We start from the raw sequence: 16,355 nt of genomic DNA, 5'->3' as shown, positions 1-16,355 counted from the left end.
AATTTCAATATTAATAATGATGATGTTTATAAAGGTGGGACTGTCAGAACAGATCAAGAATGATATCGCAGCTACTGAAAACTGTGTGGATAATAATAGGATGTTGTCTGGTTGTTTCTTCTATGGAATTTTTACATTATCTGAAGTTGTCCTCATGCTGGGTTGAATTTGTGTTTAAGCCAAATATGAAAGATCAAACTTTAGAAATGGATGAAACCCCTAAAGGTTGAAATTTTTAAAAAATTACAGTTTATCTAGAATTTCTTAATAAGCCACCTAACCTAACCCCAGCCTAAAAGGTGATGTGAAGTCCCAAATTCCTATAAAGCTAAAAATTGTTAAGCTTCAGTGATAATGTCAATAATTCCTCTAAATATAGTAACATGGTTTACCTGACAGTTTTTTCTATTTAAAAAATAATTACAGGGCAAGGTTATTATTTTGTTTTGGGAGTTTAGGTGGTTGGGATTGTTTCACTCTCCAAAAATAGCTCAAAACCATCACAGGACCAGTGAAGCTTAAACTTGTCAGTTCAACATTTATCCAGATAGACAGATAGATATCATTTTACGTTATAGATGAGATTCTAATTCAAATTAATTGCAGATTCAAGATTTGCAGACAATCTCAAGAAGATAAACAGGAAGAGGTTTGTTAATTGTTTGACTTTATTTTATTAATAACACAATAGTATTACAGCAGCTTATACCAACAACAATATTAATTTGGAAATAAATCACGAAACCTACACATGATTTTCAGCTGTCATTAGGGGACAACACATAGAAGAATTAATGATCTTTACATCTGCCTCCCTATTATTATTTTAGATTTATTTTCTTGTTGGTTATATCTTATTCCTGGTAATAAAAAGAGATTTACTAATTTATTTCAATTTAAGAGTACAGAAATTCTTGAAGAAAATGATTTTTGATATTATTGGAGGTAATTTAAAATAAAAGATTTCTAACTAACATAATCCATTCCTATAATGCAGAAAAGAAAATTTTTTATTACATTAGTAATTTTTGTAACTATCAAACATAATATGCATGAATAGTGATTGTGGTATATAAAATGTTGGATTTAATCTTTGTTCCTTGCACTGTAAAAGGTTTTAACTTTTAAGTTGTATTTAAGGACTTATACTCTTTGGACTTGTCACTGGTTCTGTTTATGTGATATTCACAAAAACTGCAGTGAATCAAAATTTTGTGGAAGTTCAAAAGAAAATTGACACAAGAGAATTCATTGAGCATATTGAGAAAAAATTTAACAAGTAAGTATTTAATTCAATTATTGTTACAAAAACTACAGTTAATAAAAACTTTGCAGAAATTAAAAAAAATATTGGCACAAGAGAATTTATTTAACATATTAAGAAAAATTTTACCAAGAAAGAGCAACTTGAAACTTAAGATTGTAAAATACTATTAAATATTTTTTTTTTACATTTTAAAATGTTATTTCAGTTCAGAAGAGATGTGTGAGATTATGAGAAATTCTTCAGATCCTACCAGTGAGATATTTACACTAATAATATTGTATTGGGCACTTTAGATTAAACAAAAAAAAAAATTTATTAAGGTCTTCACCCCAAGAGACAGTTGGGATATTCAAAACACATTTATTCTTATTAACTAAGTGAATACAACTGTTATTTGGGACTTTTTTTGTGAGAAGGGGTGTTGGGAGCTGCATTACAGTAACATGGGCCATTTAGAGATTTCTTAAAACCTGGAAAATTAGGATTTTTCTTAATCCTTAAACTTGAACATCCTTATTGCACTCTATTTTTATTACTATGGAATGTTTTTGTATTTTTGCCATATATAATACCCTGTTTAAGTAAAAAAATAACTTTACTTTTTACTCTTACACCAGATGTTAATAGAATCTTTCAGGACAAATATTAACATATGCAACTTTAAAGATTGTTAATTAGGATTGTTCTTTAACTTGTTCTAATACATAATATAAAATCAGTTGTGACAGCTGTTCACAATATGATTGCAAGTCACAGATACAACCTGTCCAAAACCTTTATCACAGTTTGCAAACCTGAACACAAAATGTTAAATAAAACTAGGTGAGAAGCACTATTAATTTGGAACTAATTATCTTAATTTGGAAAATATTTTCTTAAAGGAATCTTGCAAGAAATACAACGCTTTAACTGCTGAAAGACTGTCACAAGTAGACCCAATACCCCAAATTTGAAGCCTTCAGCTTCAATAACAAAAAAGTTCTAGGCATTTCAAAATTACATTCTAAGTACAATGAAAATTTTGAAAGATTTCCATTGCTTATAACAGAAATTATGATATTAAATTATGTCGCCTAGACACAAAATTATAACCTTATCTTCATCAGAAACTTAGATGCCGGTAACTGATTTTTTTTCAATAAAAACACCACTTTTCATAGTAAAGATCTTTGAAAAAAATTTGGTTTAATTTGTGTTTTTGAGCATAAAACCATAGTGTAAACAAATGAAACTAAATTAAGCTCAGCTGTGATCGATTGTTGAGCTGATTCAGCCTTCTGATTGGCTGAAAATACTACAGTACTCTTGGTACAACATAAGTTAAACTTAATTTTTTTTAATGATTTTGACTATAAAAATAGGTATTTTTATTGTGAAAATATAATTAGTTAATGGCAACCTAAATGTATGATGAAAATAAGCCTATAACTTTGTTTCTAGGCTATGTAGTTTAATTTCAAATTTTTTAACATCAGCAATGAAAATCTTTCAAAATTTTCATTGTACATAAAATGTCATTTTAAATGCCTACAACTTTTTTGTTATTAGACCTAAAGGCTTCAAATTTGGGGTATTGGATCTACTTGTGGCAGTCTTTCAGCAGTTAGATCAGTGTATTTCTCGCAGGGTTCCTTTAATGTTAATTACTACAGTCCAATTAAAGGCTAGTTCACATTAAGTAAATATGTAAACTATTTCTATCTTGAATTTTTAAAAAATAATTACTACACTAATTTTATTAGAATTATATTTCAAAACTGAATTATTTTAAGTAAAATGATCAAAGTTCATACTGGATTTCACAGTATAATAACTGCTTGCCAAATCCATCAACATGAAAATTATTGTCATATGAATATTTTGGAAAAGAGAATGGAAGTTAAATGCAAGGAAATAAACGATGATTGTGAGAGCCTTTTTGTTACAATGTTGAATGTGTATAGAAATGATATAAATACAAGAGATGAAAAAGGTGAAAAAATTTATTATAAAAATCTTAACAATTTACCCCTCAAAATTTCACATCTTAAGTTGAAATAAATAATACAAAATATGAATTATTACAAATTAAACAATAATTATTGAATTCTAATTAAAGAGCAGGGAAATAAGTTAGAATATGCAAAGGTAAAATTGTTAAGATTGAAAATCACTTATTACCACATTCAACCGCACTCATGTTATAAAAAAAATCAAAGTGGATAAAGTAGCTCAATAGATATTCTGATGTTTTATATGAAATTCATTGCTTACTTGATGTGTATTATTTTCAGAGTTTTTTCATCATTATTGATTTATTGTGACATTTAACTTAGCATGACTCTTAAATCCATTATTTTTGTAGGTGATACAAAGAAAATTACGCCATTGTTATTTTAAATTAAAATACACAGTCAATATATTTTTTAATTATAAATGATTGGCGTCTATGTATTTCAGAAATCATTAAAGATTTGTTGAAAATTATTTTTATTTAGGAAGGACGCCATTGGTACTTGCAGGGGTTGATAACAACTTCGTTACTAAACTTTTGGATGCTGGTTGTGATCCAGCAATTGCAACTTATGATGGTGGCTTCTTAGCCAATGAAATAAATGTTGAAAAAAGTCAATGTTTAGGTAAGCTATATAGCTGAAGTACTATAGTACACCTAATTTTACTCATGGAAAATATTTATCACAATTAAAACGAAAGTATTCACAAAACAAATAACTGGGCTTTAAAATCCTCAAAATAGAAATACAAGTCAGATAACAGTACACCAAAAATTAACCAGTCAACAGAATCGCCCCTCTCTTTAGAAACTTTAGAAACACACCTAGAGAATTCCTTTCTTACTACTTCTACTCCATTTTAATTCAATAAAACATTGTTTAACTAGCTAGAGTAAAAAAAAATAATTACACCCAACTTTCTAATATGATTATTGATCATTTTATGTTATTCTAGCCACTGAGAAGACTTACAAGAGTAATGGTAAATATATATCTTATTTCTTATCTATCACTTTGGAGAAATAGGGGCTTACTTGATGTAAACTTTTTTTTCTGAATGCTACTTATAAGTTTCAGAAGTAAGTGCCTAAGGCAATGTAGTCTGAACCCCATTTCTTATGTCATATATAATACAAAGTGATTGAATCAATTAAAAATGTTTAAATTGATTAATATGAATTTCTTAGCATGATTGAAAATTTTTTTACAGCTTGATTTACCTTCTGTGATAATAAACGTTTTCTTTTTAGCATCACTATACATTGCATCACTAAAGGGGGATGATCACGAAGTTCAGAAATTAATTAATGATGGACACTCAGTTAATTTAACTTATAACTCTGGTAAGTCAAATTTGGTAAAGGTGCTTAGAAAATATATTTAATTGTTTCCATTTCTTGCTTACATCTATCAGTTTACAGATAGATAAACTTATGTAGAGTTGCAAAAAAAGAGTGAAGGATCTTTTGTCTTATAGTATGCATCTTTTACTTTTCTACTAATACCATTTTTTTAACATGTAAAAGGTACCACACTGCAGTAAAATTAATTTTATACTTCCTGATTATTTTACACCATTATAATGTGTATTAATATCTCTCATATCTATGATGAATGATGTCTGTCCGCCTGTCTGTCTGTCTGTGTGTCTTGGGGGATGGAACACCCCAAACCCCCCAAAAAATAAAAAATTAAAACCCTCAGGAGATTTCCTTGGTCATTTTTTTTTATGTAGATTTCCCTGGTCCTTTTATGAATTTCGCCAAAAATTTTTTTTGATCACCTCTTGGGGCAAAGCCCCTAGAGGCTAGTGGCGAAGCCGCTAGTAGATCATAAGTTAGCAGAAAGTGTCCTGTATATGTTCACAATAAGGATATTCAGGATCCCATGTGAAAAGGACTAAATAAACCAGTATTAACTTGAATAATTTTATCAAAGTCAAAGACAACACAAACAAATTAATCAACAGTATTTTTATGTAGAAACTCCTCTCCATGCTGCAGCTAAAGCAGGGAAGAATAGTACTGTTCAGTTATTACTTGATTATAATGCAGATGTATCTGCAAAAAATGATAAAGGTAAATATACAATTTATGAATTCCCCCTTATTAAAAAAAGAATTTTTCTGTCAAAGCTTATAAAAGAAAAAGCACCTAACTAGGAAAGATACATTTTGTATAATTTATAAATAGTTATATTTGACTTATTTGATTATGTCAAACTTGCTCAACAATTGCTTTCCCTCAAAGTGCCTAGTGAGCAAAGGTCCATAAAAGGGTAGTTTTTTTTCTTCAGAGCTTGATCTTTAAATCGTTTTTATGGTGCACTGAATCGGGGCGATTCAGAGGTGAACCATAGGTGCGCTGATGGTGAGCCACAGCGCACCTATAAAACATTGATTTTTAAAAGATTTTCAGCGCGGTGTTTTTAGATCGCTTGCGCACTCACTAAAATATCGATCCGCGCAATTACAACTTTATTACTCAAGCCGTGTCAGTAAGAGATTTTGGATCTACTGCAGTTCATGGTAAAATATTGCTGGTAACGAATGCTTTCTGGTTCCTGGCAATATTACAAGATTCCTGGATCCAGCAGCTCGCATATCCTAGGTTCCTGTTAGTTGGCAATCTGCAAATTTTCCAGGTTACCAGCAATGAGAGAAGATTACTGGCTTACAGTAGTTTTTAACCCATACCCTTTATCACATTTTCTTAGGGGGTAAACAGCAATGATTAATAAGGGACAGTTGCTTCAATTATTTTATTAATAAAGGTGGGGGAAGGATATAGGAGAGTTGAATCTTTACCTATACATTTAACTGTTTCTATCTTCATATCTAATTTCGCGCCAAAATTTGAGCGCGCCTTTTTATTTTATAATATATTGAAAAGTGGGGGAGATAAATTAGTAATTTTCATCATATTAATAAATTAATTTTTTTCTAAGTGAGGCTCTGAAATCAAACAGTAAAACCAACGAACTTGAACGCCTATAGAATGCCAAAACTTAATACTAGCCCCTATAACCTAAACTAACCTAATTATAAAAAAGTGCCCCGTCCAGGGAGGGGGGATCAAAATTGAAAAAAAAATCTATGAGGGTAACTGTGAAGTACAGACCATGAAACCATGTAAGTAATTAGATTATGGCGGGAGATTTTTATTTCAAATTATTCTATTACCCCCCTTTTTTAGACTTTCAAATTTAAATCAATAAACTTTTACACACATATGATTAAATTCGCGCCAAAATTTCATAGCGCAAGTTTTTAAATTCAATTAACGCCTGAGGCTGTATAAACTTTACGAGAAAGAACACTTTAGCGCCAAAATTTGAATGGCATTTTTATTTCGTCTTATAAAATACAGGGTTTTAATTGGTGGGTATTCGAGTTAAGATAACGTAACCTCTTGACAAAAAAGCTAATTGGTTGCTCATTTTTAAATCTAAATCTCTGATACTTTTGGCGGGTGTTTTAAATTCAAATTATCTTCCCTCCTTTTTATGCTTTGTAAACTCAAGCAAGCAAGGTTGACAATATAGCAATATTTGTTTTTTTCTCAATTAAGATCTCACTAACAACTGATTCGATTGAGTTCTTCATTCTAGAGAAGCTTCACAAGGTCCCATGATGGTTTTAGGCTATTTTCAGCCCCCTTTCTATCAATTTAAAATGAAGCCTCATAATGCTAGGGGCGCAACTGCTATAATCTACAATATAAAGTAGCGAAGGATTATAATTTAAAGTAAAATATTTAGGAAAAGTAAGTTACAATTACATAATGAGTTTCATACTTATTTATAAGTGACAGGGTGTCCGCTTTTGTGTGTGTTTGACTGTCTTTGTATACAGAGGGATCTTGTTAACCGATAAACCAAAAAATTATAATAATATAATAATATCTAGTGGCGGTTTATCTTAGGAGGATTGTGGATAATACCCTCAAATCAACCAAAATAGTTAAAAAACTTTCCAGGACCTATTAACCTTTAAGTTTTTCCTGACTACTTTTATATTGTTACTTTTTACACCTACGTAAACGTTGTATTATTAACTGTAGATAAAAATCAGAAATAAGGAATTTTTATGATATTTGTCTCAGTCCCCCCCCCCCCCCTCTCTCTAATTCATTATTGAGATTTGATCAGTTTAAGGTTTTTAATATACTGTGAATTGTAGCAGAGCGTAGCAATATTTATAGCATTTCCTAACTCCCTCAATTAAAACAGAGAAACACCACTACCCTCCCACCCCCCACCATATCAGGCAAACATGCCAAAATAGCCACTTTTGAGTTGTGTGAATGTTATCAACCTCTAATTGTGGGGTTAGTGTAATAAAAGGGAAATTAGAATTAAAAAAGGGAAATATTGCTTTTTAACAGAAATATTTCAAACATGGCAGTGGCCAGGAATATGCATAAATTGCTGGCAACCAGGAATGTTAAACATTGGTGGCTCCAGAAATATTTCTTGTTATGCTAGATCCAGGAATCTTCTAACATTGCCAGAAAACAGGAAGCATTCGTTACCAGCAATATTTTACCATGAACTGCAGTAGATCCGAGATTTTATATAAAATGTCGTGTCAGTATGGTATTTTATATAAAACATTAATATATAATTTATTTTAAAAATAATTATAAAAATGTTTTCACGATAGTTTTGCAATAAAATATTAAAGTAATTAAAAAAATATCCATTTATTACATATGATTCACCTCGATTTGGCCCGGCAATGCCACTTGGTGAGTGGCATTGCCGTGCCGGAACCGCGCCACTGGCCACGCCAAATCGCCCATGCAAATTTGATTTAAAGATTGATATTAATAATTTGATGGTGCGCTGAATGAATCGCCCCAGTTTAGATCACCTATAAACGATTTAAAGATCAAGCTCTGGCCTAATTTCTATTATATTCAGAATTGACCAGTATCATGTTTGCTGCTTTTTATGGATACATCAAAATAGTGAAAATATTGATAAATCATGGGGCAGATATCAATGCCACAGATATTTATGGTAATTATTTAATAATTTATAGTCAAAATATATAACAATAAACATGTTAGATAAGGTTAGATAAGCCAAAAATTGGGGTCACAGGAGTCATTTGACAAATTTTGAGTAACTACTGTCAAGTTATTGCTTGGTCATAGTGCAGATGTATCTGCAAAGAATGATTAAGGTAAAAAAAAATATGTATTACCTTAAAGCCTATTAAAGCAAGAGCACTAATCTGTGGAAGATTCACATTGTATATTATATAATAAATAAATAGTAATATTAAACTTATTTGATTATGTCAAACTTGCTCAACTATTGCTTTCCCTCAAAGTTCTTAACAAGCAAAGATCCATATAAGGGGAATTTTTTATTCTTGCCTATTTGCTGTTATATTCAGGAACAACCAGTATCATATTTGCTGCTAAGAGTGGATACAATGAAATAGTGCAAATACTGATAAATCATTGGGCAGATATCAATGCCACAAATATTTATGGTAATTATTTAATAATTTATAACCAAAATATTTAACAATCTTGAATTTTATGTTGTAATTTTTATATTGAATCCTAGCCCTGGAAATTAAACTTTCCTGTAAAACTGCACATTTGGTGTACCAAAATTATTATGAGGGCTAACTTCTTCAATGAATCATCTTTTCTTATCATCTTTAAAGTATAAATAAAATAACCAATATAAATTAATTCAGGATCCACAAGTCTTATGCTAGCAGCAGGAAATGGACACAAAGATGTAGTTCAAACATTATTAAAACATGGGGCAGCTATCAATCATAAAACTAATGAGGGTAAAAAACATTTTCTATTAAATCATGTCTACTTTTGATAGCAGCAAAAGATTGGGCCCTCTGCCACACCTAAATAGATTGGTGAGAATAGTGGAACGTCTTCAATGTAAAAAAAATACTGAATATTTATTTTTCCTAAGAATAAATAACTAATGTTATAACTATTACTCCCTGACAAACCAATTATAGAGAAGCTACACTTTCAAAATAAACACAAAATTAGATAATCCAAACTAAAAAGAATAAAAAAGATAAGTCTATTAAGAAATTAGTTTAATTGGATCATGGAAAGAAAACAAAGTTGCCGGTTTCATCGTATTTTCACAGTAGCTTTTGAAGGGTTATTTTAGGTTAGGTTAAGTAAATGTTAATAATTGCCCCGCAGGGTTAGAAAATATGCCCTGCAGGGCTAGAGCAGGGGCTAGAAATAGGAGAAAGGCTACTGTGAAAAAACGACGAAACTGGAAACTTCGTTTTCTTTCCATGATCCGTTTAATCTTTTATAATATACATACTTCCTAGTTAAATTATAAAAAAACCTTTTTAAGTAAAACAAAATCCTAACTTTTTACGCTTTATGATACTTCATCAGGGCTTACTTTATTTATAGGTAGTAGATTATGTAAATAATAGTAGTAGTAGTAGTAAAGCAGTAATAAAATGACATAGTGGAAACATTAATAAAACATGGTGCATATGTTAACACTTCCAATAATGATGGTAATTACATGTAATTAGACTATTGTGTAAAATGACTAATCTTATTTGTCAGAAATAGTATTTTTTTTCTTTTGCTTTGCAAAATCTAATCATACTTTTAGACTATTTAGACTTTAGGCATAAACGCCCCTCTACCTGGTATCTCAGCTAGTATTAAACATGTTAGATAAGGTTAGATAAGCCAAAAATTGGGGTCACAGGAGTCATTTGACAAATTTTGCGTAACTACTGTCAAGTTATTGCTTGGTCATAGTGCAGATGTATCTGCAAAGAATGATTAAGGTAAAAAAAAAATATGTATTACCTTAAAGCCTATTAAAGCAAAAGCACTAATCTGTGGAAGATTCACATTGTATAATAAATAAATAGTAATATTAAACTTATTTGTTTGTTAAACATCAACTATTGCTTTCCCTTAAAGTTTTTAGTAAGCAAAGATCTATATGAGGGTAGTTTTTAAATCTAGACTATTTACTATATTCAGGTTATATTTAGGAGTGACTAGTATCATGTTTGCTGCTCTGTATGGATACAATGAAATAGTGAAAATATTGATAAATCATGGGGCAGATATTGCCACAAATATTGATGGTAATTTCCTAATAATTCATAATCAACATATATGTATAGCAATCTTATAGTTCTAAATTATTTTTGAGATGATGTAATTCTACAATTTTTTTAGCCATTGGCTTCGGCTTCTCAGGGCTAAAAAACTGGTTTTAACATTATAATAGTAAATTTTATATCCACAGAAAGCTGTTTATATGGGGCACAAATATGTAGTTCAAACACTAATACAACATGTATACTTCACTGTCCCTTTAAGAATCATAGCATTTCTTTATCTTCTCATCAAAGTAAAAATGAAATAACCAATTTAAATCTATTAAGGATTGTCTTTTAGCAGCAGCACAAATGGGACACAAAGATGTAGTTCAAACACTGTTGCAACATGGGGCATATATCCGTGCTAAAATCCTATTTCTATAGTCTTAAGAAACATAGCATTTCTTTACCTTCTCTTCAAAGTAATAATGAAATAATCAATTTAAATTTGTTCAGGATTCACAAGTCTTATGGTAGCAGCACAAAATGGACACCAAGATGTAGTTCAAACACTGTTGCAACATGGGGCATATATCCGTGCTAAAAACAATCAGGGTAAATAACATATTGATTAAATTATGTCTACTTTCTTAAGCTTTAAAAGACCTTTTTCAATAAATTATCTTTAATTATATTCTTTAAAGTAAAAATTAATTAACAAACATAAATTGATTTAGGAGCCACAAGTCTTATGATGGCAGCGCAAAGTGGACACAAAGATGTAGTTGAAACACTGATTCAATATGGGGCAGATATCCATGCTAATGGGCCAGGTAAATTCAGTAAATAGTAGTAGTAGTAGTATAGTAGTGGTAATACAATGACATAGTGGAAACATTAATTAAACATGGTGCATATGTTAACACTTCCAATAATGATGGTAAGTACTTGTAATTAGACTATTGTGTAAATTGACTCTTCTTATTTGTCAGAAATAGTAATTTTTTCCTTTTGCTTTGCAAAATCTAATTATACTTTTAGACTAAGGAGCGTTGGGAGGAATACAATTTCAAAATATCAAAACTTCTATTGTAGCTGAAGGTTTGAAAGGATGCTAAATCAATTCATAAATCCTTTCTAGTATTGCTATTAGGACGTTTTTGGTTAATCAGTTGAACTAAATCTACCCATTTTTCCACCCACTGCAGACCTAAAAACAAAGGTTGTTAAATAAAAGGGTCAAAAATAGCAAAATATAATTTTGACTGAATTGTAGTCGTATTTTTTTAATAAAACAGGAGACATTATGTAAAAAAAATTATTTGATGTTATTGACAACGAATTTATCTAATTTATATTTCATCAATTCATTCCCAAACCAAAATGCATCAGCTTTGTAACTCACTGTGATGTGAATCCATGATTTGATATGTCTTGTTATTTTTCGCAGTTAATGCTTTAGATATTTTACAAGCAGCAATATTTAAAACATATTTATATACTTTGTTTTGTAAAGGTTTCACTGCACTAGCCAAGGCAAACAAAAATGGTCATACTGAAATTGCAGAACTACTCAAAATACATGGTAAGATTTAAAATTAGTTGTAATGTCATTTTCACCTGGAAAAAAATTATGATGTCTGGGAACATAAAGTATGGGACAATAAACAATGATATTTCGTACCCTCAATGGTAATAAACAAGATTACCCTTTATGAATGTTATAATCTAACTTTGGACACTGTTAAATTGTACGTTCAAATAAGTATTCATTCTTAACACCAAAAGTTTTGGGTTTTCTAATTGTGATTTCTTTTGATTGAATGAATTTATAAACTTATGAGGGGGGGGGGGTGGTATTATCTTTTTGGATGTATCATGTGGAATACAATTTAAGACAAAGAATACTAATAAATAAATTTAATTGCAGGAGCCAAGAATTGAAATGAACTTGAATAATTTGTTCAATATATTGAGGTGAAACTTAAAATCATAACCTTTCAAGTATGGCTTTCCAACCAATTAACATCCACTGGATAAAATGGTTACTTAGCCATACTGAAAAATCATGTATTGTATCGTAATTCAGATTATTTTCACTGAATAATAAAAAAAAAATCCTAATTTCAATACAATTGAATTAACACAGGCCTTATTTAGGGCAAACAAATATGGAATTAACATAATAATTTTACTAACAGCAGAAAGATGGCCATAATATGATGCGATTATAATAATGATTCCTAGTCCTAGGTTATTTATTTTTCATTGTATCTTAGTTGGTCTTGCAATTGCAATGGATTAAATCTGCCACTTAATATGCTACAAAAAACTTTTCCTCTATATCTGTACACAAAATAGTATTACTTTTTTTACTTGACTATTTGTTTTCAGAAATTGGACTATCATCATGGCTTTTTAAATGCTCAATCAAATGAATATTACACATGTAAAGATATTATAATACATTATATACTGGCTTTTGAATAAAATTAATATAATTTCAATAATTTCTTTACTTTAACATTATTTTTTGTGGTGTTGTTCTTTTCTATAAAAAGTATGTTTTAAGTAGCGAAGCTACTTTTTAATTAGTATTGGAGCTACTCTATGATTCACTATTTCTGGCTATCATTCTGTCAGTCTAAATGTGATTTTCTTGGCTGTTATTAAATATAGACTGTTCGCTGAAATTTTTATTGAAGATTCATATACGCATCTAATTTATTTATTGTTTTGTCTGTCTGTCTGTCAGTCATGCTTTATGGTTTCATGATTTTCTTGGAGTTTTACATTTTCTCTCTCTTTTTTGTTGTTAAGAGAACTGAACAACTGCTCCATAGCTTACTTTGTCTGATTACTAGTGCTTCGCTACTTATGGATATTGTCATCCTTGTTTTTGACAATTTTGAAAACTTGATAATCTGGTGTAAGATCCGAGTAATAATAATTCCATTTTGCAAAGTTTGGCTTTTGAAAAATAATGAAAAATTTGGATACTGATTTTGTCAGGAACAGGATGTAGATTGTTGCTGTATTACACTGCATTGTGTCAAGATATAAATATTATTATAAATATTTTAACTTTTAATTAGGGTTTAAATATGTAAAAAGTAAAACATTTATTGAAAAAGGTAAAAAATCACAAAATAAAAAAAAACATAAACATAATCAAGAAAATAATAAAATAATAAATTCAGAATAAATAAATACACTATGAAACTATTGATAAACATTTAAAGATTGATCTAATCACAAAAGATTTAAATTATCTAAGCATCAAGTAAATTTTACCATAGACAAATAAATAATTGGAATTTGATTTAAAAAGCATAAAACACAATAAACAGACTTAGAACATACCTAAATATTAATAATAATTAGAGAATTTCTACCTTTAGCCGAAATTCTCAAGCAAAATTTTTTATCACGCTCACCTATTTGGAATCTTTTCTACTGAATCACTAAATAAAATCCTTCTATAATACAAAGTAGAACTATGTCTGTCTGTTTGTTTGTTTTTAGCGAAGGATCTTGCTAACCACTGAACCGATCAGGTTCTCCTTTACAGGGTAACTTCTCATAGGTCCTGGGAAGGTTTATAACTATATTCTTGGGAGGGGTAGGACACCAACACACCAACAACCCCCCACCAAAAAAAAAAAAAAATTTTCTTTTTAAAACTAAAATAAAAATAGTGGGGTCAACTAAACCCCCCCAAAAAAATAATTTCACCACCCCCAAAAAGAAAAAGAATTTTCTTTAAATCTAAAATATGATTAAACCTCTTCGGGCAAAGCCACTAGTATTTTAAATAGAGTAAAAAGTCAGAGTATAGTAAAATTAACACGCTTCAAAACCATATAATTAACCTAGAAAACTGACACCAACATGGGTTCTATTGTCTAGAAAATTATAAATGTTAAAACCAATTATTTAAACATAAAAATTACTTGTATATCTACTTAAACTATAAAAAGAACTATTACTAAATAAAATAAGAATTAAAATGGTTAAGAATAATGAGAATCATTAACTTTAACAGCTGTACACTGTATCTATACTGGCTAATATTTAACTGTTATAGTAATCATCATGCAAAGTTTGAAATTGATAGGACAATTCTGACATTCTTTAATTAACAAAAAGAGCTATCCGTTACTGACGGACGGACTGACCCTAATTATAGAAAAGCTTCGCTTTTAATAGAAAGATATTAACTTTTTGCAACAATATATGTATAATATTACCTGATACTTTTTGCATTTTTCTATGGCTATATTAAAGAAATTAAAATAAAGTATGTTTGTACGTCCGTCCGTAATGGTTAGTTCTTTTCGTTAATTAAGCAGTCTAGAATTGTCCGATCAATTTCAAACATTTCATGGTGATTGCTAGATACGACTTAAAAAGCGCAGCAACTCTATAATCGTTACCAGAAAGTCCGTATGTCCATTTAAAACATGATGATTTTTTTATTTTAATAACAAATTAGTGTATGTTAAAATTATCCGATTCATCTGATTTTTGGAATACTGATTCCTATAACAACAAAGAACAATGACAAAAGCAAAGCATCTCTATAATCAAGTTCTAAAAATGTATGTCCTTAAACAGTACCATTTAATTAAAAAGTTTTGCAACAAATTCACTTATTCAGTTCTGACACTCTACAAGTGTTAATGTTCGTCTGTCCAACCGTTTCAGAGCTTCGCTTTTATGGATGTTGTCATCCTTGTTTATAAATAAAGATAAAAAACCTACTTACTTTTTTGTATTTATTTTGAAATAATCTACAATTATGCAACACAGCTACCAAAGGCTTAGGTTTGCATAACAACAAACAGCGAAGATTTTCTATATTTAGTACGTACGTTCATCTAGCTCTATTAGTTTAATTAGGTAAGTATGGTATAATTGTCCTGTCCCTTTCAAACTTTGCATAATGTTTTTTGTAATAATTGAATAATTAAAAAACAAGGATGACAACATCCATAAAAGCGAAGCTCTAAAAGGGTAGGACAAACGGACATTAACACTTGTATAATGTCAGAACTGAATAATCAGAATGCGAATGTATAAGAGTCAAAGCAAAATTGTAAGTAAATTTGTTGAAAAACTGCTTGATACAGGATAATGATTATGGACATACTTACATTTTTAGGTTTTGATCATAGAGTTGCTTCGCTTATAATGTTGTACTTTGTTGTCCCAGGAATCAGTATTAGACTATATAAGTTTGAAGGAATTTTAATTAATATAATAGATTTGAAATCTGCATAAAATTTTAAGGGTTTTTTATAAAATTCGTTTTTTATATAATTCTTTATTTAAAGGCGCAAATACGATTTAAGTTAATTAATTTTGACATCTGTGATTGGTGGATTGAAAACTATCTGCGCTCTGATTGGAGAAGCTTAAGTGTCGTACATCATTCAACCAATTAGAGCGCGGGTAGGTTTCAATCTAGCTTTCCTATTGGTCAAAATAAATTAACTTAAATCGTATTTGCGCCGTTAAATAAAGAATTAAATAAAAAACGAATTTAATAAAAAACCCTTAAAATTTTATGCAGATTTCAAATCTATTATATTAATTAAAATTCCTTCAAACTTATATAGTCTAATCAGTATACCAAAAATTTGAGCAATCGGATAATTAGGTCACATACAAATTTGTTGTTAAAAATGTAAAAAAAAAACAACATGTTTAAAATGGACGTACGGACATTCTGGTAATGATTATAGAGTTGCTACGCTTTCTAACTCGTACCTAACTGAAACAGGAATCACCATGCAAAATTTGAAATCGATAGGACAATTCTAACATGCCTAAATTAACGAAAAAAGCTATTTAAAAAAGTTTAAAAAAATCAACATAAAATGGATGCACGGACATTTCGGTAGTGATTATAGAGTTGCTACGCTTTCTAAATCGTACCTAACTACTAAAGGAATCACCATGCAAAATTTGAAATCGATAGGACAATTCTAACATGTCTAAATTAACG

General features: G+C 29.7%; 1 protein-coding gene across 1 annotated transcript; it reads left to right on the top strand.

Annotated features, from left to right (window-relative positions):
* The first annotated feature begins 16 nt into the window (after positions 1 to 16).
* Positions 17 to 3,615, top strand: LOC145323162 (uncharacterized). The gene is made up of 5 exons (XM_080165556.1): positions 17 to 161; positions 1,141 to 1,279; positions 1,473 to 1,519; positions 1,987 to 2,089; positions 3,612 to 3,615. Exons 1-5 carry the CDS (start codon positions 17 to 19, stop codon positions 3,613 to 3,615), a joined length of 438 nt encoding a protein of 145 aa, XP_080021682.1.
* Positions 3,616 to 16,355: the final 12,740 nt, after the last annotated feature.

This window comes from Acartia tonsa, chromosome 6 (assembly GCF_053477335.1).
Source record: "Acartia tonsa isolate MP-2025a chromosome 6, ASM5347733v1, whole genome shotgun sequence".
Classification (NCBI taxonomy): domain Eukaryota; kingdom Metazoa; phylum Arthropoda; class Copepoda; order Calanoida; family Acartiidae; genus Acartia; species Acartia tonsa.
The sequence above is the reverse complement of the archived record's forward strand: the minus strand, read 5'-3'. Positions and strand labels throughout refer to the sequence as shown.

Bases quoted from the DNA above. Each gene is read 5' to 3' on its own strand.
- LOC145323162 (XM_080165556.1), top strand. From the start codon at position 17: ATGATGATGTTTATAAAGGTGGGACTGTCAGAACAGATCAAGAATGAT. The intron at 1,280-1,472 runs GTAAGTATTTAA...ATGTTATTTCAG, and splicing joins ATTGAGAAAAAATTTAACAA to TTCAGAAGAGATGTGTGAGA. The intron at 1,520-1,986 runs GTGAGATATTTA...ATATAAAATCAG, and splicing joins AAATTCTTCAGATCCTACCA to TTGTGACAGCTGTTCACAAT.